This window comes from Rhinoderma darwinii, chromosome 4, assembly GCF_050947455.1.
Source record: "Rhinoderma darwinii isolate aRhiDar2 chromosome 4, aRhiDar2.hap1, whole genome shotgun sequence".
NCBI classification, from domain to species: Eukaryota; Metazoa; Chordata; class Amphibia; order Anura; family Rhinodermatidae; genus Rhinoderma; species Rhinoderma darwinii.
The window spans coordinates 290,275,337-290,296,556 of NC_134690.1; the positions used below are offsets into that span (position 1 = coordinate 290,275,337).

The window sequence follows — 21,220 nt, forward strand, 5'->3', positions numbered from 1 at the left end:
TAGTTAAAGCATTGGTAACAGAGATATGCCTGATAAAAAATAAGGCTGCTTAACCCCTTAACAATGAGTGACAGAAATATCCGTCACATGTGGTTGCTAGTTCCTGCATAGTGAAGGATATATAAGTCACTTGTATCTTGTGGGTACTGCCACTCTAAGTACGAGATCAACGCCAGGAGCCAGGCTGTTATACACAGCCTAGCTCCTGCCGTAGTTGCCAAAATTGGAGAGAACTCCTATTCCAGCAGTTTAATGCCTTAGATGCCACGATCAATAGCGATTGCAACATCTAAGTTGTTAGACAGAGGGAGGGAGTTTCCTGTCACCCCATCGGCATACCCTCGAAGTGATCACGGGGCGCCGATGGGTTACCATGGCAGTGGGAGCCTAATATATTGCCTGTCAGTTTTACACCGACAGGCAATAATGCTTTTGGTATACAGAGTATACCAAAGCATTATATCTGCGATCAGAAGATTGCATTGTGAAGTCCCCTAGTGGGACAGAATAAAAAAATAAATTAAAAACAGTTAAATAAACTTTGTTAAAAGAAGACTACAGTATCCCTCCCCAAACAAAAATTTAATAAAAGTTAATCAATAAGTCTCATGTACCCCAAAATAGTAGCGATGAAAACTACAAGTTGCCCTGCAAAAAACTAGCCTACATATGGCTACACCGACGAAAAAATAAAAAAGGTATGGCTCCTGGAATGCGGCGATGCAAAAACACATTATTATTTTTTTTATTGTGCAAACGTATTAAAACATAAATAAACTATACATGTTTACTATCGCCGTAATCGCACCAACCCATAGAATAAAGGTGTTATTTACGCCGCTAATCAATGCTGGAATAGCAGTTGTTTTTTCCCCTCTGAAAAAAGTTAATCAACATATTATATGCCCCAAAAATGGTGCAATTGAAAAATATAACTCGTCCTGCAAAATACAAGCCCTTATACAGCTATGTTGATGGAAAAATAAAAAAGTTACGACTCTTGGAATACAACGATGAAAAAAAGAAAAATAATGCTTCGTCAAATAGGCCCGGTCCTTAGGAGTTAAAAGTGTTTAGATATTGTTCACACTTGGATTTTCATATTAATGAATATCACTTGGACATTCACGCTTTCCTCTTTTTCATATTCATGCTATGAATTGAATAAAACACGATCATGTAATTTATCACTTCAGAAAATCCAATCTACATATGTAACTCCAACCAGAACTTAAAAATCAGACAATTGCCTAAAATTTTACATAAAATCCCAAAAAGCAGAGATCTATATATTTTGCGTGCCCGTACATGCATTGGTTCGCTGGGCGGCACACTGCCACTGTGTGTATGGCACCCTAATGGAAGTAAATGTGTGACAGAGACTCTAATTTCCCCTGCATAGTATAACGTACATGGAGACTTAAAAGGCCAGGAGGTACCCTGTGATGCTAGAAAGATAAGGTTAATATAAATACTATACGGGGTTATATGTTGCGTCTGTACCTGCAGGCTACTTAACTGTGATCCAGATTTCCCTGCAAGGCACAAGGCTTGGGCTAGAAATGCGTCTACGTCTGTTAGAGTTAGACTCTCCACCTGAAGAAAATAGGCAAAAAACGGCTGTGAGCCAAAGTAAAGGAAAGATCACACAGAAATGTTTTGTTCACAAATGGGCACCAGACAGAAGTCCAGCTCAGCACATTAAATTCATAGCTTTAGGGTAAGGCACTTGAGCCATCACCAAATGTTAGCTTCAGGAATTCAGATAAAAGGAAGCAAAGCCCTACATCCAGTCTGAAATTGTGGCTGGAGGCCCCTACCTCGCCGAGCCTGTCCACACCCAAGAACACCGTAATCCTCCATTTCAATGGGCTAAAATGCATTCCGATAATTTGACACATGGAAAGAATCCCTAGTCCTCAGAATTAAAAAAAAGGTGCCCGTTTTCCATATGTTGAATATTTGTTATGCGTTGTATAGTCCCTGCTTCGTGTTGACCAGGATTCAGCCAAGATGAGTCAGATGACTACTGTGTGCCACAAATGGCAATGATACACATATTGTCAGCTGGCTATTTCCTCTAAGCTGAGTTATCTGGAAATCATATACATTACGTTTCGGATTCTCTAGGAAAGGTCCTATAGATGTCATACATAAGTAATAAATTCACCTACATCTGTAGTCAACAGCTATATCTAAGGGGGGAAATATAACTCATAATTTATTCCAACGTTTTGAATAACTGAAGCCAAAATATGCTTATGCGTGAGACCCGTTGTGTCCAGACATTGATGCTATTCAAGACTCTAAGAGCAAGGCGGAGGAGGGGAACAGAGCTGCTTAGTTAGAATAAATCTAACCAGTCCTGGATAAGCACAGACCGGGTGCAGAGAGTCTCATCTCCTTCCTCGCCTTGAACAGAATAAGGTGAGCACAATATACGCTCACACTATAACTCTGCATGGTAAATACTCCTTGCTCATTCTACGCTTTTTGTGAAAAAAAATTGAAATAAAATCTCAGCCACTTTGTATTTTATGTGTAAGAATAGATTAATTAATACATAGGCACAACTTTAATGCTAGTTACACCTTTGCAAGCAATTATTTTTATTTTTTTATTAAATGATTGTATTTACTGTTTTTATGCAACTTTCAAATTCACTTTTCATAAAAAAAAAAAAAAAAAAGTTTACTTTTTAATATACAGCTTCTATGTATCCTGTAGATATAGATATAAGTTGTATTGTTCTGCTCAGCTGAGTCAATCAGGTCAGCTGAACTGACGGCTTGGCAGAAAGCTGGTCCTGCTTGTCTCTGACACCCAGGATCCACCTAATAATGATCACATCTAAGTTCATGAATTTAGATGTGATCGATATTAGCTTGATCCTGCCTGTCAGAGACACGCAGGACCTGCTCTCAGCCGAGTCGTCAGTTCAGCTGACCTGACGGACTGGGCTTAGATAGAATGAGACAGCTGCTATTTAGACAAGCTATCTTAAAAAGTAAAAAAAGATATAATAAAATTCATATTTAAAAATTGCTTAAAAACACAAAATATATTCATTCAATAAAAAAAATTCTAACAAAGGTGTACATAAAGCTATTTTTTGTTGGCTGGCCATAGACACAAGATAGTTGTCGGCTGAACAATCTTCCCTGACTCCATAATTTTGCTCATTTAGTTGGGTCAATGGGCATCTTGTTTCCGTGGAGATACGGTGATAAATGGATGTCAAATACACCTGGTGCTGCTTATCTTGGGGAACACAACAGGATTGTATCGGGTGATATCCAACCTGTCCAATTATTGTTTACCAGTAACAGATCTTGTCTGAGGTAATGTAATATACATTTCCATAAGAATGTTGACATTACCTGAACTGTCAGATACATCAGAAGGCAACAGGTAGCAGCGTGCTGGCTGTCCAAGCTTCTAAGTCCCTCTGTCCATCTCTCCAAATGGAAGCATGCCATGCATGTATAGAATCTCTGTTTCTCAATGTCAGGGTTTTTGGAAAGCCAGAGCTCCCTAGCAGTTGGTGTTCCACCTACACACATAAAAGAAATGTTTTTTGTCAATACTCAAGCTTTTTTTCCCCCAGTATGTAAACACAATACATTTGCTTTAGTAGAGTCAATACAGTTAAAACACATAGAAAAATTGCTCCTTGGTAAATCACTGTCAATCTACAAAGCGCGTGGTCAGGAATAAGCCTGTTTATGAGTGTAAAAATATACTTTAAAACACAATGAAATAAAACTATACAAAAAGAAATAAAGTTGAAATCAAATCTTTCAACTATTCTTATGTAATAGACGTTTTGCCTACAATGTACAGACTGTGATGGCTGGTAGGAACTGTCAGGAGCTATATAGCTGTATACGGAGTATGCCAAATACCTGCGAGCAACCTGACCCCGCCGTTAAGAAAGGTGTTTATTTATTTTTGTGCCTGAAAAACATGGTGTCAGTTTAGTTTCATTCATGAGGCAGGGTCGGGCCAAATGTCTGCCCATAACAGTGAACTTGTGTAAGGTTCATGCCTTTAAGGAATGCAAACGACATTTTAGAATGCCATAGGGACAAATAAAGGATCATGACAGTGGATTTTTGTAGTTGGTGTAAGATACCAGTAGTTTCCTGTCCTTGCGAAAAATTTTGGAATTACACCCCTCCAAAAAATAAAACCAAGAAAAATTTTTCAATTGGTCCTACTTTGTGCCAGACATTTTTCTTTTCTTCCATTTCAGTTTTTTCCTCTCCGCCTTCCAAATGTCCTAACTTTTACATTTTTTTCGTCGATGTAGCCGCAAGAGGACTTGTTTTTTTTTGCTTGAGGAGTTGTATTTTCTAATGGCACCATATAATGCACTAGGAAGCTGAAAAAAAAAATATATTTGTGGGGTGGAATGGGAAAAAAAACAGTGATTCCTCCATAGTTTTTGGGGTTTTGTTTTTATGGAGTTCCCCATGTGAGTAATAGGACGTGTTAACTGGGGTTATGGGGATACCAAATCTATGTGGTTCTTTTTATAATGTACTACTTTTACAAAGAAAAAACAATTGTTAAAAATAAATAAATTTGCGTCGCAATATGTCGCGAGGCGAGCTGTCATTTGTATTGGCACCATTTTTGGTCACATACAACTTTTTGATCACTCAATTTTTTTTTTGGGGTGAGATAAGCGGACCAAAAAACAGCAATTGTGCTGTTTTCATTGCGGGTTAAATAACGTTATATTAGAATAGTTCCGACTTTTACAGACACGCCTATACCAATTATATTTTATTTTTTTACAATACTGTAGGGGAAAAAGGCAATATGTTTTTCTGTTTAATTTTAACATGTTTTATTTTTTTTGCCATCGTTTGATCGATGGTACTATACACTGCAATGTTTACTGGCTCCTATTAAGCCCTGCTATCTGGCCTCGAGAAGAAAGATGGCCGACCTGGTGGACTCCATTAGGCCCAGAGGCTGCCATGGCAATTAGCGGTAATCTGCGATCGCATTGTGGAGGGGGATCTTCTTTCTAGCGGCTTAGATTGCTATTGACCCCAGCATTTAAGCGGTTAAATGGCCTGGATCAGAGTTATTGATAAGCATGGCCATTACCGTGATTTAAATATTGATGCAAAGTATGCCAGCCACAAAGTGTGAAACGAAAAGTGTCTAACATGTCCAACTAGAAGCACCAGATGTATCATCATGCAGCGTGCGCAACTGTGATAAATGTGTCGCTAATTTTTTTTATTTTATTTATTTCACTTTCTGTTTTAAAGGGGTTTGCCCATCGGAATATGCCATAAATGCGAGATAGAACTTACCTAAAAAATGAATCCTCTAATTCTGCCGTGCATAGCATTGCCAAATATGTGCACATTATGTAACGAATAATGTTGCTACAGCGGTAAAGACAAATAAATGCCAGATAGATGCGGGTTCCACCTGTGGGACCCACACCTATCTCAGGAACGAGGCCCCCTAAACGCCATTCTACCTTTCTCGGCTCTCGCTGCCTCCCGGCCACTTCCTAATTTAGATGGTTGGGAGTTACGAAATCCTGTGAATATGCCATAGATGTCCCTGATGGGTAAACCCCTTTAAGGTAGTTTGTTCAATAAATGTAACGTAACCCAAAAATAAATCCTCTAATTCTGCCGTGCATAGCATTGCCAAATATGTTCACATTATGTAACGAATAATGTTGTTATAGCAGTGAAGACAAAGACCCTAGTTTAGTTTGACGTGTATCTTTTCCCCTTAGCTTTAGACATAGCAACTGTACATGGGTGATATTAAAAGTAGCACGTTAATTAACGGGTTAAAAGCCTGTCAAATTACGTGGAACTGGTGGGAAGGGGTTAAACACGGATCAACTAATATGTTCATCACAAGGGGGTTATAGTTCCCACATCATTATGGATATATCCATTATTTGGATCTCGTGGATACTGCCACTGTACCCACAAGATCAGCGGCAGAAGCACTGCTGTTATACACATTGAAATCAATTGGAAGCTGAAAAAACAGTGGCCAATTTCTCTTTACCGTTCATACACCTCTCATTGTTCCAGCCCATTGTAATTATGCAGTGAAAGAAGCAGGGCTGGAACAATGAGAAGTGTATGACGCTGATTGGTCACTGATTGGTCAGCGTCATACACTCCTCTGTACAACACCCAGTTGGTAAAAAGTAAAAACACGCCGAGTTGTCTATTAAGAAACGAATTAGCATAAATCTAAAATGGTTCATAACTTGCTCAAAAATGATCGTTTTTCAAAATAAAAACCACTGTTATGTACATTACAGCGCCGATCCGATTATATAGGAGATAGGGCACTTATAATCTGGTGACAGAGCCTCTTTAACTTAATACCGTATGAACACACCCTTCGTATTCCAAAGCATTATTGCCTGTCAGTGTATCACCGACAGGCAACCTATTATGCCTCATGTACACGTCAGTATATGTCGGCCGAGTCCCGTCCTATCTTTCCACGGATCGGAAAGTGGGGTCCGTTTTAAATAAAGTGAATGAGTCAGTGAAAACTATTGGGTGCCACTCGGATGCCGTGCCAAAACGGCCCGAGTGGCACCCGGTCGTGTGCAACTGCACTTAGGCCATGCCAGAAGTAGCTACCGATTAGCCAGTGAGCCTCCCCCTGTCAAACACTGTAGATGATGTGGTCACTATTGATCGCAGCATCTAAGCAGTTAAAGGGGTTGCCCAGTTTTTAAAAATTGATAGCCTAACCTCAGGATAGGCCATCAATATCTGATAGGTTGGGGTCCGACTCACGGCACCCTCGCCAATCAGCTGTTTTGAAGGGGTCGCAACACTCGTACGAGCGCTGCTTTTCCTACATTTCCTTTACTGCTCACACTGTGAATCGCCGACACACTTGTAGCGGCAGTACATAATATTGCAACTTTTTCTCGTTTGACCACTTAAAGAGGCTCTGTCACCACATTATAAGTGCCCTTTCTCCTACATAATGTGATTGGCGCTGTAATGTAGATAAATGTTTTTTTATTTAGAAAAATGATACATTTTGAAGGAGTTATAACCTATTTTAGATTTATGCTAATGACTTTCTTAATGTCCAACTGGGCTTGTGTTTAATTTTTGACCAAGTGGGCGTTGTAAAGAGAAGTGTATGACGCTGACCAATCAGCGTCATACATTTATCTCCATTCATTTACTCAGCACATGTTGATCTTGCTAAAAGATCATGATATGCAGTCACATACTCACACATTAACGTTACTGAAGTGTCCTGACAGTGGATAGACATCGCTTCCAGCCAGGATGCAATGTCTATTCACAATCCCGACACTTCGGTAACATTTGTGTGGGACTTAATGACAACAAGCGTGATCTCATTTTTCTAAATAAAAAACACTGGTGTAATCTACATTACAGCGCCGATCACATTATGTAGAAGATAGGCCACTTATAATGTGGTGACAGAGCATCTTTAAAGCGCCTACAATGAGCACATCAGCATCACTACTGGACAATGGATCAGTGCTAGATGTTGGCCTGGTCTAATTAATTAAGTTTTCTTTTACACTATGTGGCACTGTGGGAATAAGATAATCCAGCGGTGGCAGTGCGATGCTCTAGGCAATGTTCTGCTGGAAAATATTGGGTCCTGGCATACATGTGAATGTTACTTTGATATGTACCACCTACCTAAACATTGTTGCAGACCCAGTACACCTCTTCATGGCAACAGTATTCTATAATGGCAGTGGCCTCTAATTCACCAGAACTCAAGCCGATCGAGTATCTGTGGGGTGTTCTGGAAAAACAAGTTTGATCCATGGAGGTCCCACCTCGAAACTTTCAGGACTTAAAGGATCTGCTGCTAACATCGTGGTGCCCGATACCATGGGACATCTTCAGAGGTCTTGTGAAGTCCATGCCTTGACGGGTCACAGCGGTTTTGGCTGCACAAGGGCGACCTACATACACTGGTAAGCCGTAGCATTGGCCCCCCCATATGCAGCCAAAGCCGCTCTGACCCGTCAAGGGTAAATAAATCAGTTACCTATTTATATCCATTATCTTTAGGATAAGGAGAAAATAATACACTTATAAAGGAATTAAGGGAACTGCTTCTAGTATTTTGCACTAATAGATCATAGTTATATTTACCAAATTGTGATCATCTCACCTTTTATGGAGAGTGGAATTGTTGGAACAAGCTCTGGCTTCTCCAGCACCTTGCTATGGTATACATACCACTCGTGGACCACAGGACACGAATCTTGGGAACCTAACAATACAGAGGAACAAACTGAATTGAAACTGTAGTAAGTAACGATTAGTTTACGAAGTGTTCATTTATCTTTAATGAACCTAAATGACAACTCCCTATTTTACTGATGGTTACTACAATTCCTCCACGATTGTGAAAATCCCACCGCTGGTCTGAGAATCCCTCCTAATATAATATGAAATGATACCACAAGTGCCAAGTTACATGGGTGACAGACTAGGGGCCATAGTATTGCTGTGATAATGTATGACAGAGGGGGAGATTTATTAAGACTGGCATTTCATACACAAGTCTTAATCCAAAATATGTTGAAGTAAAATGCGCCAAAATGATTAATAGACGCACGCCTCGTCTTAGATTTGTCACATCGTGGGCTCTCCTGAAGCCAGAATATGAAATGTGCGCCTGCTATAAGCAAGCGCAGATCTGCCTCATTTTTTGAGATGTTTTCTGGCTTTAAACACAAAAAAAGGTGTTGAACTGCTTTTGAAAACGCCTCTTCTGCTAAACCCCGCCCGCAACAGTCGAGAATTATTATGCAAATACAGAGTGCGTCAAAATGTGTGACTTTTCTACGACAAAATACTGGCGCAAATCATTTGATACATTTTCCCCCAGAGTATTAAGTCAAGCATCAGCTCCTCAAAGAAACTGTGTTGGTCATATCAACTACCGTCGACATTTTTATTTTACAATGCGGTTTAGAAAATAAAAAGTGACTACTAGCGTTGCTTTGGGCAAAAAGGATTAAGGGTTTGCGCACACATTTCCGTTAAAACTAGCAGAAATTCCGCTGCAGAAAAAATGCACCCTTTCCTGCGGTTTTTACTGCAGAAAATGGTGCAGATTTTGCTGCGTTTTTCTCGATGCTGGGAGATGGTGATATCTCCTTTGAAAAACGCAGGAATTCAGTCCACTCTCCGTGGCAGGAATTGACATGCTGTGGTACGAAAAATACGCATGGACGAATTTCTGCATGGAAATTTTCCCCAGCGTGTGGATGAGATCACCCACTTTGCTGCTACTGTATTCTACTGCGTATTATCCGACCGTCGTGTCACATCGTGACCATTTCTCACTTTTAAACTTTCGTACTAAAGAAAAGCATCTAGTCTACTTTCTCTGTTTATTTAACCAATGTTCTACGTTTCCGATCCACACAGACTAATGATTTACTATTTTTGTAGCCCCATCAACACTAATTGTATATTTTAGTGGAATATTGACAACAATTGCTGGAAACACCTCAGAATATTCGTACATTTCTTTGTAGAGAAAAAAATGTAAAGAACATACGGACCAAGTCATTAGCGCCTGTGTTACACCGATGAAAGATAAGACATTTTCCTGGTCAAAAGGTTTATTTAACAATACAACAAACTCCTATACGGCAGCAATGAGATCCTGCTCTGCAGACATAATACGAAAAACATGATGTAAGTGCAAAGAAATGCACTTCTTCCAACAACAAGTATGCCTGCAGTTTCCTTTCAGATTGTTGTGTTAGGCCCTGGGTGCGCCCACCACTGAGCATCACGTCTGTGGTAAGACCAGGTGCAGATTATACTCCACAGCTATACAGAAAGATAACTGTAGCCTTTATTACTTCAAAATCTATCAAATGGAAATAATGGGCTAGCCCAGGCCCTATGTGAATATGTCCTCGAAGAGGCGGAATCACATTAGAAAAGCCTGTTTTGTTTTTTTACAGAAACAGTGCCACTCTGGCCCATGGGCTGTGTCTGCAATTACAGGTCAGCCTCATTCAAGTGAATAGGACTGCAATATCAGACAAAGCCCAAGCACAAGACTGGCAATGTATCTTAAAGAGGCTCTGTCACCAGATTCTCAAATCCCTATCTCCTATTGCATGTGATTGGCGCTGCAATGTGGATAACAGTAACGTGTTGTTTTTTTTTAAAAACGTTCATTTTTGGCCAAGTTATGAGCTATTTTATATATATGCAAATGAGCTTTGAAATGGACAACTGGGCGTTTTTTTTTCGTTATGTCCAACTGGGCGTGTATTGTGTTTTTAACTGGGCGTGTTTACGTGAATGACGCTGACCAATCAGTGACCAGTCAGCATCATACACTCATCTCCGTTGATTTACACAGCAGCGATGTGCAGCCACATAAACAGAGATTAACGTTAATCAAGTGTCCGGATAATGAATACACCTGATCATCCAGCCTGGACGTCATGTGTATTCATTATCAGGACACTTTTCTTTGAGATTCCGGCAAGGGAAGCGAAATCTCGCGAGATTACGGAGGTAAACGAGATTTCGTTTCACTTGCTAGAAATCTCAAAGAAAAGATTCAGAAGTGTCAGGATTCTGAATACACATGAGGTCCAGGCTGGATGATCATGTGTATTCATTATCAGGACACTTCATTAACGTTAATCTCTGTTTATGTGGCTGCATATCGCTGTAGTGTAAATCAATGGAGATGAGTGTATGATGCTGACTGGTCACTGATTGGTCAGCGTCATACACGTAAACACGCCCAGTTAAAAACACAATACACGCCCAGTTGGACATAACGGAAAAAAAACACCCAGTTGTCCATTTCAAAGTTCATTTGCATAAATATAAAATAGCTCATAACTTGGCCAAAAATGAACGTTTTTTTTTAAAAAAAAAAACGTTACTGTTATCTACATTGCAGCGCCGATCACATGCAATAGGAGATAGGGATTTGAGAATCTGGTGACAGAACCTCTTTAAGGAATAGGCAGACTCATTTCTTATCTTATACAACCCCTTTAGGCCTGATTCACACCAGCATGTCCATTTGTCAGGTTTTTCATCCACATGAATGTCTGTGTTGAGTCAGTGTGGTTTCCGTGTATCATCAATTTTTCTCGTCCATGTTTCTCCTCTGTAAGCACTTCCTGATTTCTCTAGCAAACGACCCGTGAAAAACGGATAACACACAGATGTTGTCTGTTTGCTGTGCGTTTTTCTCAAACACCCATAGACTTTAATAGTCGAGTCTGGTCTGCAAATACGGGTGAGAATTGGGTATGCTGTGAGTTTCATCTTAGACTCCATCTAAATTGCATGGGTCAGCGTGCTGCTCATTGATAAAACGGACAGCACATTGACCAGAAACAAGTTTGTGTGAATAAGGCCTTAGGGCTGGATTCACGTAAAGGGTTAACCAAGCTAGACGATTAGGCTCACACTGCACACTCCCTGCCACTGTGTCCGTGCTTGGGAGTGAGCGGGCTGAGAGAGTGGGAGCCCCAGAACCGCTACCCGTGGGGGCACCAGAGGACGCTTATTCACATCTTAATGATACAACCGTCACTTTCTTTTAAGATTTGAAAAGGCAGCGCTGTGAAGAGAAGCGGTTAATAAAGGAAAAAGGCTTATCTCATTCTCACTAAAACTCAGGATGTGTAACTAATGGAAAGTAACTTGAAAAGTTTGCTATTGTTTGATAGTAACCGCCCATTAATACGTTAGATTTATCAAAATTGGTGCAAAGGAAAAGTGGAGTAGTTGCCCACAGCAACCAATCAGGTTGAAGCGCTTATTTTTCAGAGGCCTTACTGAAAATGAAAGCAATGTGATGGCTATGGTCACTTTTCCTTTGCACCAGTTTTGATCAATCTTATTATCTCATCATCTATGCTAACAGTTTGGTACAGATCTCTTGCACTAGCTGGTAAACTTCACATTCATCATATAACCATATACAAATACTATGGGAGCATTCAAAACAGAGCACTACCCTTCCCAAACACTTCTAGAGAATAATATGCCTTCACTATTACCTGAAGAACATGGCGTATTTAACGGCGAGTCTCAAAACCCCAATACAAACAAAATGGATACAATATAAAAAGAGAGAGTAGGAGGAGCTTTCAGCCATTTTTCCATCTTAAAGGGGTTTTCCACGTTCTGACAACTATGACCTATCCACAGGATAGGTCATCAGTATATGATCAGTGCGTGTCCGACACCGGGACCCCCAACCGTTCCACCACCTCGGCTGCACCGGGCGATATTGCCAGAAGCAGATTGCTCCGGTCAAAGAATAGCGGCCGAGCTGCAGCTCTGCCGAACGGCCGCTATGCAGTGGTCGGAGCCATCAACTTCCGGCTCCAACTACTGCATACCGTTCCAAACATCCAGTGCACGGAGGCAGCCGGAGTGGCGGATCCGTGCGGGGTCCGGGTGTTGGACCGGCACCGATCATATACTAATGAACTATCCAGTGGGTAAGTCATCAGTTGTCAGAAAGTGGAAAACCCCTTTACGGAGAAGAGGGCATAATGAATGGATAATGAACACAAAAATCTCATAGATTAGCGACTACCATGCTTACCATTACCCGTGCCAAGCAGAATGGCATAAATATGCTGACGTGTCATTTTATAGACAAGAGCCTGACACGGGATGTGAGGGTCATTTTCATCTTCCAAGGTATTACTGCAGTCACTTTCTCCATGACACAGGACATTGCAGATCATGACATTGTCTCCTTTGTAATGTTCCTCTAATGCAATCTGTAAACAACAAAGAAGACACCTGAATCCACTGCGGACAGCAAGTGTTATAATAAGTGAAAATGAGAAAACGGCCTCCTCTGCACACTACATGTGCCCATTATGTGGATATTCTGTTACTATCCCATCATACACAAGGAAAGCAAATGTACTTGTTGAGAGTATTCAGGTAATGATGGGAAAATGTGAAATAATATGAGAAATCAATGACAACCTAACGTGAACTCCGCACACTCGGCCACCTTATGCCCGCTCCAGCGGCAGGATAAGAGTTAGAGCAATGAAATGGGCTGCAGGTCGAAAATGATTTCAAAACGGACAAATATTTTCCAACACTTTTCTTTCCCACCTTCCAAAAGCCATTATTTTTTTATCCGTAAATATAGCCGTGTGAGGGCTAGTTTTTCCCCCGAAATGTTTTCTTTTTTCACGTCACTATTTATTGTACCATATAATGAACTGGGAAAAATGTCTTTGTTGGGTGCAAAAGGAAAAACAACTGTGATTGCTCAATTTTTTGGGGGGTTTAGTTTTTACGGCATCCACTGTGCTGTAAAAACGACATGTCAACTTTATTTTGGGGATCAATACAATTACCGCGATAACAAATGTATCGTTTTTATACTACTTTTACAAGGAAAATTTTGTTTTGTGTCGCCATATTCTGAGGGCCATAACTTTTATATTTTTCTGTCGATTGTGGGGCGAGCTGTCGTTTCTATTGGTACCATGAAGTGCATGGCGGCAGCCCGACAATCCCCAAGCGTCTGCATTAGAATTCATACACAGAATCTCAATCCGTAATACACCCTGAATGTAAGTCATTATGTTGAGTGAAGTTATTTCATATTCTCTTCCGCTGTTTGTTGGTTCAAAGTCTGTAAAAACTTTGAATACACATAAATATTAAAAAGTTCCAAAAACTAAGGAGCCAGTTATATCCGGGCCTGATATACGTGTTGACACATATAGAAGTTTCTAAAAAGTTGCACAGTCTATACAGCTACTCCGTCTCAGGACCTACATGGCAGCACCACCTACCTAAGAACAATGCGGACTCCAGCTCAATGTGTATTATGTGCAACCTGATTTATAATAGGTCATGTAGGAGCTGAAATATTGATTCTTTTCTTTTCATGCTTTCATCTGGGATTTCATCTATCTTTCACTTCTGGCACCTGTTAATCTTCCAGCCTGTCATACATGTGAAGACATGAAAGGCATTTCCAGCACAGGAGAGCTTTACAACTTGTCAAACATGAAGAAGTAGTGGAAGTGAAGGTGCTCACAATACCTTTACTCATAGCACGCTGGACACATCGTGTTACTGTTTAACTTGGCCACAATATGTACAACATCAGAAACATCGCTTCGTATCAGAGAGATGATCAAAATGAATAGTCTAGTGACGGTTTTTACAGGAAGAGTTATGAAGTACCATCAAAGATGGAGGCAGGGGTCTAATATACTGGGGCAGTACTGTACTGATCCTTGGTTATAGTCAAGGTATTATATTTTTAATTATGGTTACTTAAAGTGTAACTAAACCTTCAACAAATTTCTGACATGTCATAGTGACATGTCAGAAGATTTGATTGGTGGGGGTCCAAGCACTAAGACCCCCACCAGTCGCTAAAACAAAGCGGCAGAAGCGCTTGGGTGAGCCACTTGGTTTCTGAGCGGCTTTTTTCAGAAAGCCGATGTAACGGAGTACGGGCTTACAGACTTTTTATTGAGTCCGTACACCGCTACATCGGCTTTCCGAGAAAAGCCGATAAGAAACCAAGTGGCTCAGCGCTCACCTGAGCGCATCTGCAGCTTTGTTCTAGCGATCGGTGGGGTTCTCAGTGCTTGCTCCGCCACCAATCAAAACTTCTGACATGTCACTATGACATGTTAGAAGTTTGTTGAAAGTCTAGTTACACTTTAGGCAGTTAGTTCTGTTATCTAGTAAAACTCTGTAACTTGGAGCTCAACGAGTAGCTGATGATACAGTCATGTACCGCAAATGCGGGTTCTCTAAGCCGTAATCTATTTGGCTATACTGGGGTGGGAAGTATAAGGGATTCCCTAGTTTTCCTCCTTAACCCCGCAAGGAGGTATTGACTTTGCTGCAGGAAGATCCCCAGTTTGCTGGCCCCGTATTGCATCAGTGGTGCTGATGCAGTAATAGTGTGGTCAGGAACGGAGGAAAGGGTTGCCACCAGGGGAGCGGTCAGGAAGCGACGGGCCAAAGGACGAGACAGGAGCGTAGTCACAAACAAGGCAAAGGGTCAGAGCCAGGAGAAGAACAACAGGAACCAGGCAAGGCCAGAGAATAGTCAGGAACAAAGTCAAGATCAGGATCAAACACAATAATCAATAGCAGCGCATAGGAACAAGAGTGGGGAAGCAATGTACCTCAAACACCAGGCAATGCTGATGCCGCTGAGTATTCAGGGCAGGAAAGTCACGGAAGACGGGATCCGCAGCAGCAGTGAAGGCGGCATCAGGATGCATAGCAACCAGACGCAGATGTAGGTAGGAGAAGGAGCCGCTTACTGGAACGCAAGGCTGGAACCAGGCGAGGTGAATAACAGACGATGCTCCTAGATATTTGCAACTGGCTCCTTTTTGGGTTGTTTTCTACTTTGTGTGACTGGCTCCTGAATTTGTCTAGCAGGAACAGGATCAATATGAAAGATATTTGAGGTTCTGAACTTTACAAAACTATCATATAGTGTATGACTGATCTGACCTCAGAATAGCTTAGGCACATGCGTTATAAAATTTGGCTCACAGTAAATTTGACAAATTACGCCACATCCTCAAACTGAAAAATGAGGAATACAAGCAAAAAAAAAAAAATGTCAGCCAGATGCTTCATAAATATGGAGCACAAACGTGTGCAATGTTGTACTCTATACCTACACTAACAAACTGTCCATTACACTAGTGACAATTGCTACAGATCTGATATATTCGGCTTCATTGTAGCAACAATCAGTATGTGCTGTGACCATCACAGACCATGAAATTGTATCTAACCTACAACACAAGCCCCAAAAGAAAAATCATTGTTATGGCTACATAATGGAGGGTGGTGTGGATACAAAGGCGAAAATGAGCAGTTGCCCAAAGCAGGACCAATCAGATTCCAGCTGTCAACCTTCAGATGCCCTTTTGAAAATTAAACAAACAATCTGATTGGCTCCTGTGGGCAACTCCTCCCCTTTTCCTCAGCGCCACTTTTGATAAATCTCCCTCAATGACTTATGTTGGTAAATAAAGTCAGGCTGCCATTTAAGAGGTAGTTTCACTGTGAAATCTCCTGCCCATATTAAAGCATATGGGCATTGTAGAGGGCGTTACCCTGCTCGGGAGCAAAGAGCTACTGCAAACAGCAAGTATTACATGACTGGTCATTCATATAATACTACATGTGTATGGCACATATGGCCCTACAATAACTGCTGATGGCCAGGAGTTTCCAAATCCTGATCCATGTCCATCAGCTGATTGCTGGATCGGTTACAGTATAAAAAGGGGTTGTTCTGAAGAGGATGCCCCTTGAGGCAGAGGAGGGTACAGATGATTTTAATATGGTGCATGGTATGTGCTCACACTACAGCGGAAAGTAAAGAATAAATTACCTGCACAATCTCCTGATCCTGACATAGGCTTGTTCTTGACTTGTCAGCGTAGTTGTGATAAGACTGGGAACTTGGCGGTATCCAGGGCGAACTTTGTTGTGGAAGAACATAGGACTGTATTCCTTTCAACAATAAAGTCAGATCAAATCCTGGAGGCAGCATCTTCTCTACCTCTTTAAGCCCATGTGACAGGAGTTGTATCTTAGAAATAAAGGTGGCCACAGCCCTAATGACTTTGGCCCTCTTGTTGCGTTCGTTGCTTTGAGAATAATACGTCCCGACACATTTCCTGTGAAACGGCTCCATCATATTTTCTGGAACTACGTCATTGCCAAGAAGACAGGCAAGAAGCGGCAGGTCTGTGAGGCGAAGGCCTAGTTCACAGCTGAAGCTTTCTCTGCAATACATCAGAGTGGCCATCTTGTTTAAGTGAAGTTTGTTAATGGAAAAATATGGCACTGTGTTGAAGATGAGATAGTCACTGTCTTCCCCTAATATTCCAAGACAGTTATGCTTGAGAGCGTAAGCAGCGATCTCATAATCACCTTCAACTTGTGAGCAAATTATTTCCTGACCGAGAGTCTTTAAGGCAAATCGTGTAAAAGTAGCTATTCCTGACGGAATAAAGAACATATTGCGACCAGGCTGCTGCCTACTGGACTTCAGAATTTTAAAAATTTTAGCTACTTCAATGCTGTCCCGCATTCGGCGCTTGAGCCAGACCGGTCGTTTCTTTTGTTCAATAACGCCATCAAAAACAAAAACTAATCGAATTCCCGCATTCTGAAAGGCTGCAATGAAGTCCTGTATACTGGTCAGGTATTCCTTCCACTGCCCTCCGTGAATCCAGGCGTCTGGTGTGTACCAGGTCCGCAGACAGCCCATCGCATCGACAACAATGGTAGGAACACAATCTGGATTGGAAGATTTGTGCCTGGCGGCCATAGTCTTTAGGTTGACCGTGGTGCAAACATTGAGACACGAATTCTGTACAAAGCTCTGCAGTCCTTTGATGCCCATTGCTGGAAAATAGATCTATGAAATAAAAATAAAATAATTGGAAAAATCCGTGCGGACAGTGTCACTCGTTCTACTGCACATCCTCTGTTCCCATGAACCAGCTATGATGATCTATGTGGGACGGGAGATACATCCGATGCACATCTACTTCCATTTTCAAGGGGAAACAGCTCCTGATATTACAAAGTTTTTTAAGCAAAGTCACGAATTTCGCTGCGTTTTTGGAGCTATTTTTCTATAGAGTCAATGAAAAATGGCTCCAAAAACGTCTGAAGAAGTGACATGCACTTCTTTTTCGTGGGCCTGTCGGAGCAGAACGCCGTTTTTCCCATTGAAATCAATGGGCAGATGTTTAGAGGCGTTCTGGCTCAGATTTTTCGGCTGTTTACGGCCTGAAAAAACGGCAAAAAATAAGCCGTGTGAACATACCCTTATAGTTATACTCCAGTGTTAAAAGAGCACGTTGGAGTGAATTACCCCAAATTTATTCTTTTAAAAGATGCAAACTACGGTTTTTATAAAAAGGTGTATAGTTGTGCAAAAATTTGCGCCATTTTCTAGCTATAGCCTTGAAAAATCTATAGAAAAGGTGGAGTATATGCCCACTCCCAGTAAAACCGGTCATTTTCGTGGCACTTTTCAAAACTGGCAAGTGGCAAGAAAAGTTGCAAATGTTTGTGCAAGAGTAGCGTGCACCCAGGATTTGAGACTTTTTAAACCCCTAAATTGACTTTCTGATTGTAGGGGTTTGACCTCTTAGAGCCCTAATGATCCTGATATGAACGGGCCCGCTAACCTGTGGCCCCATTCAAGTGAATGTGGAGGGAAAACAAGGCACACAGCACTAAGGCCAGGATCACGGCGCTAAGGCCAGGGTCACGGCGCTAAGGCCAGGGTCGCGGCGCTAAGGCCAGGGTCGCGGCGCTAAGGCCAGGGTCGCGGCGCTAAGGCCAGGCTCGCGGCGCTAAGGCCAGGATCGCGGCGCTAAGGCCAGGCTCGCGGCGCTAAGGCCAGGCTCGCGGCGCTAAGGCCAGGATCGCGGCGCTAAGGCCAGGATCGCACACACAGTTTTTGTCTTTGTTTTTATAGCCAAACACAGGAGTGGACACACAATAAAGGAGATGAATCAGGCTTTTCTTTATAATTTTACTTCCTTTTTGATACACTTCTGGCTTTGGCTAAATAAAAACGCACCAAAAACGGCGTGTGTAATCCTGGCCTAAAAGTGGTGCTGAATCATAGCGATATTGCTATCGTTTCATGAGATGGGGATCGATGCAGATTCCTATACTCCTAGACACTGTGCTCGATCACCTATTTGCAGGATTCGAAGTAATTATTGGGTTAATGACTACACGGCCCCTAGAGGTAAACATAGCGGCGGGGCCCGACAGGCCTGTGGTGGTGGACGCAATAACGTATGTACATACAATAATAGATGGCCCGCCACATGCGCCCCCGTAATAATAAGCTTAGCTGCAGGCTTACGTGTGCAGGATGCAGCTAGTTCTTCTTATCTGCAAGGACCTGCTGACGTCGGACGATCACGTGACAAGCAGCGTCATGTCGTACAAGCTTGGAAGCGGCTGTCAGTGACATTACAGTGTGGGAGCTGCTGGTATACTCTGGTGTGTGTGGTAGCGGGTGTATGGGCATGAGGGAGCCCGTGTTACTGCATACTGACAATAGCTAGATGTTCTCACTGCGCCGTACATATGCAGAAACATTACTGTTTGGCCCTCAGCCATGCACGATTATTTATTTGATTAGTTAAAGGTGGGTAAATGTCTGCCAGACGTCTATGCCGCTGCTTGTCTGCTTGGGTTTACCAAGAATCAGACCAGTTTTTAGGGTATGTGCACACACACTAATTACGTCCGTAATTGACGGACGTATTTCGGCCGCAAGTACCGGACCGAACACACTGCAGGGAGCCGGGCTCCTAGCATCATAGTTATGTACGACGCTAGGAGTCCCTGCCTCGCTGCAGGACAACTGTCCCGTACTGAAAACATGATTACAGTACGGGACAGTTGTCCGGCAGCGAAGCAGGGACTCCTAGCATCGTACATAAGTAGGATGCTTGGAGCCCGGCTCCCTGCACTGTGTTCGGTTCGGGACTTGCGGCCGTCCGTCAATTACGGACGTAATTAGTGTGTGTGCACATACCCTTAAACTCCAATGTGACGTATTTATTCATGCAATTGCGCCAGTCCCTTAACCCCTTAGTGACCAAGGTATTTCTTACGTTTTTTCATCGTCGCATTCCAAGAGCTATAACTTTTATTTTTGCGTCGACATAGCTGTATAAGGTCGTGTTTTTTGCGGGACAAGTTGTATTTTTTAATAGCACCATTTTGGGGGACATATTATTTATTGATTAACTTTTATAAACTTTTTTTTGAGGGGGGAATAGAAAAAAACCTGAAATTTCGCCACTCTTTTTCGCATCTTAAATCTACGCCGTTTACCGTGTGATATAAATAACACAATAACTTTATTCAGCGGGTTGTTACGATTGCAACTATACCAAATTTGTATAGTTTTTGTATGTTTTACTACTTTTACACAGTAAAAACGCTTTTTTTTTCAAAATTATTTGTTTTTGTGTCTCCATATTTGAAGAGCCGTAACGTTTTTATTGTTCTGCCGATGCAGTTGTATGAGAACTTTTTTTTTTGCGGGACGACTTGTAGTTTTTATTGGTACCAGTTTGGAGTAGATGCGACTTTTTGATCACTTTTTAATCACATTTTGTTTAAAGTCAGGATTCACAGAAAACGGCAATTTTTCCATAGTTATTTATTTAATTTTTTACGGCGTTCACCGAGGCATGATCTAGCAGGCATTCACTCCAGGCAGACCTGGGGGCCTTTATTAGGCCCCCGGCTGCCATCGGAGCCACAGACACTCGGCGATCGTATCGCCGGGTGTCGGTGGGGGAGAGAGGGAGCTCCCTCCCTCTCTCCAAAACCACTAAGATGTGGTGCACGCTATTGAGCGCCGCATCTGAGGGGTTAAACGGGTGAGATAGATACTAATATCGATCTCACCCGGTCGAGCAGGGACGCCCCCAGCCCTCCGCTGCCTCTGGCAGCTGAGAGCAGGGAGATTTGACAGCTCTCTGCTCTATTTACTTATTCTGATGCCGCGACGTAAAAAGTCTATTGCATCGGAATAAGGCCCGTTAGTGACAGACGTAAAAAGACTATGGGCCGGTCACTAATGGGTTAAAGGGGTATTCCCATAATCAACAAGTCTCACCAATCAACGAAATAGGTGATAATAGTTTGATCGCTGGGATCCCCACTGATCGCGAGAACAGTCAAGTTGCGCTCTGCTGTCTCTGTCAGCCCCATAGACATTCAAGGCAGTGACAGCGGCACATGCGTAACTGCTACTCTATTCAAAATCCTCCTCACTGCATTTGTGCAGTTAAGAGGAAGGTTCCTGCTCTACTGATCGGTGGGGGGCCTAGTGGTGGGACCCCCAGCTATCATACGATTTTTCATCTTGGAAATGTATGGACTATCCACAGGATATGCCATAAATGTCTGATAGATGTGGGCCCCAGAGATAGGACTCGCATCTTGACCCCCGTCCTACAAGGTATCTTGTGGACATGCCACAAATTTCCAAGATGGGAAAATCCCTTTAAGTACTAGGTGGGAAGGGGTTAATGTGTTAAATGGAGGAGGTGCAGGACTGATGCATTTAAGGGTAAGGCCACACGGTGCTTCGTTGTCGCGGT

The 21,220-nt window shown here is 42.1% G+C and overlaps 1 protein-coding gene across 3 annotated transcripts in view; it reads right to left on the reverse strand.

Moving 5' to 3' along the window:
• The window catches only part of FAM120B (family with sequence similarity 120 member B), a 106,241-nt gene extending 87,184 nt beyond the window's left edge, over nt 1–19,057 (reverse strand). For 2 of the 3 annotated variants that reach the window (XM_075862595.1, XM_075862593.1), the window contains exons 1-6: nt 18,958–19,057; nt 16,450–17,484; nt 12,637–12,817; nt 8,191–8,292; nt 3,381–3,553; nt 1,504–1,596 (exon numbers count right to left, since the gene is read on the reverse strand). In XM_075862595.1, coding sequence (XP_075718710.1) covers nt 1,504–1,596; nt 3,381–3,553; nt 8,191–8,292; nt 12,637–12,817; nt 16,450–17,469 — 1,569 coding nt within the window. In that variant the 5' untranslated portion in view covers nt 17,470–17,484; nt 18,958–19,057. Of the gene's footprint in view, nt 1–1,503; nt 1,597–3,380; nt 3,554–8,190; nt 8,293–12,636; nt 12,818–16,449; nt 17,485–18,899; nt 18,934–18,957 lie in introns of those variants that run through there. The other variant, XM_075862594.1, reaches the window with a different exon arrangement.
• Nucleotides 19,058–21,220: the final 2,163 nt, after the last annotated feature.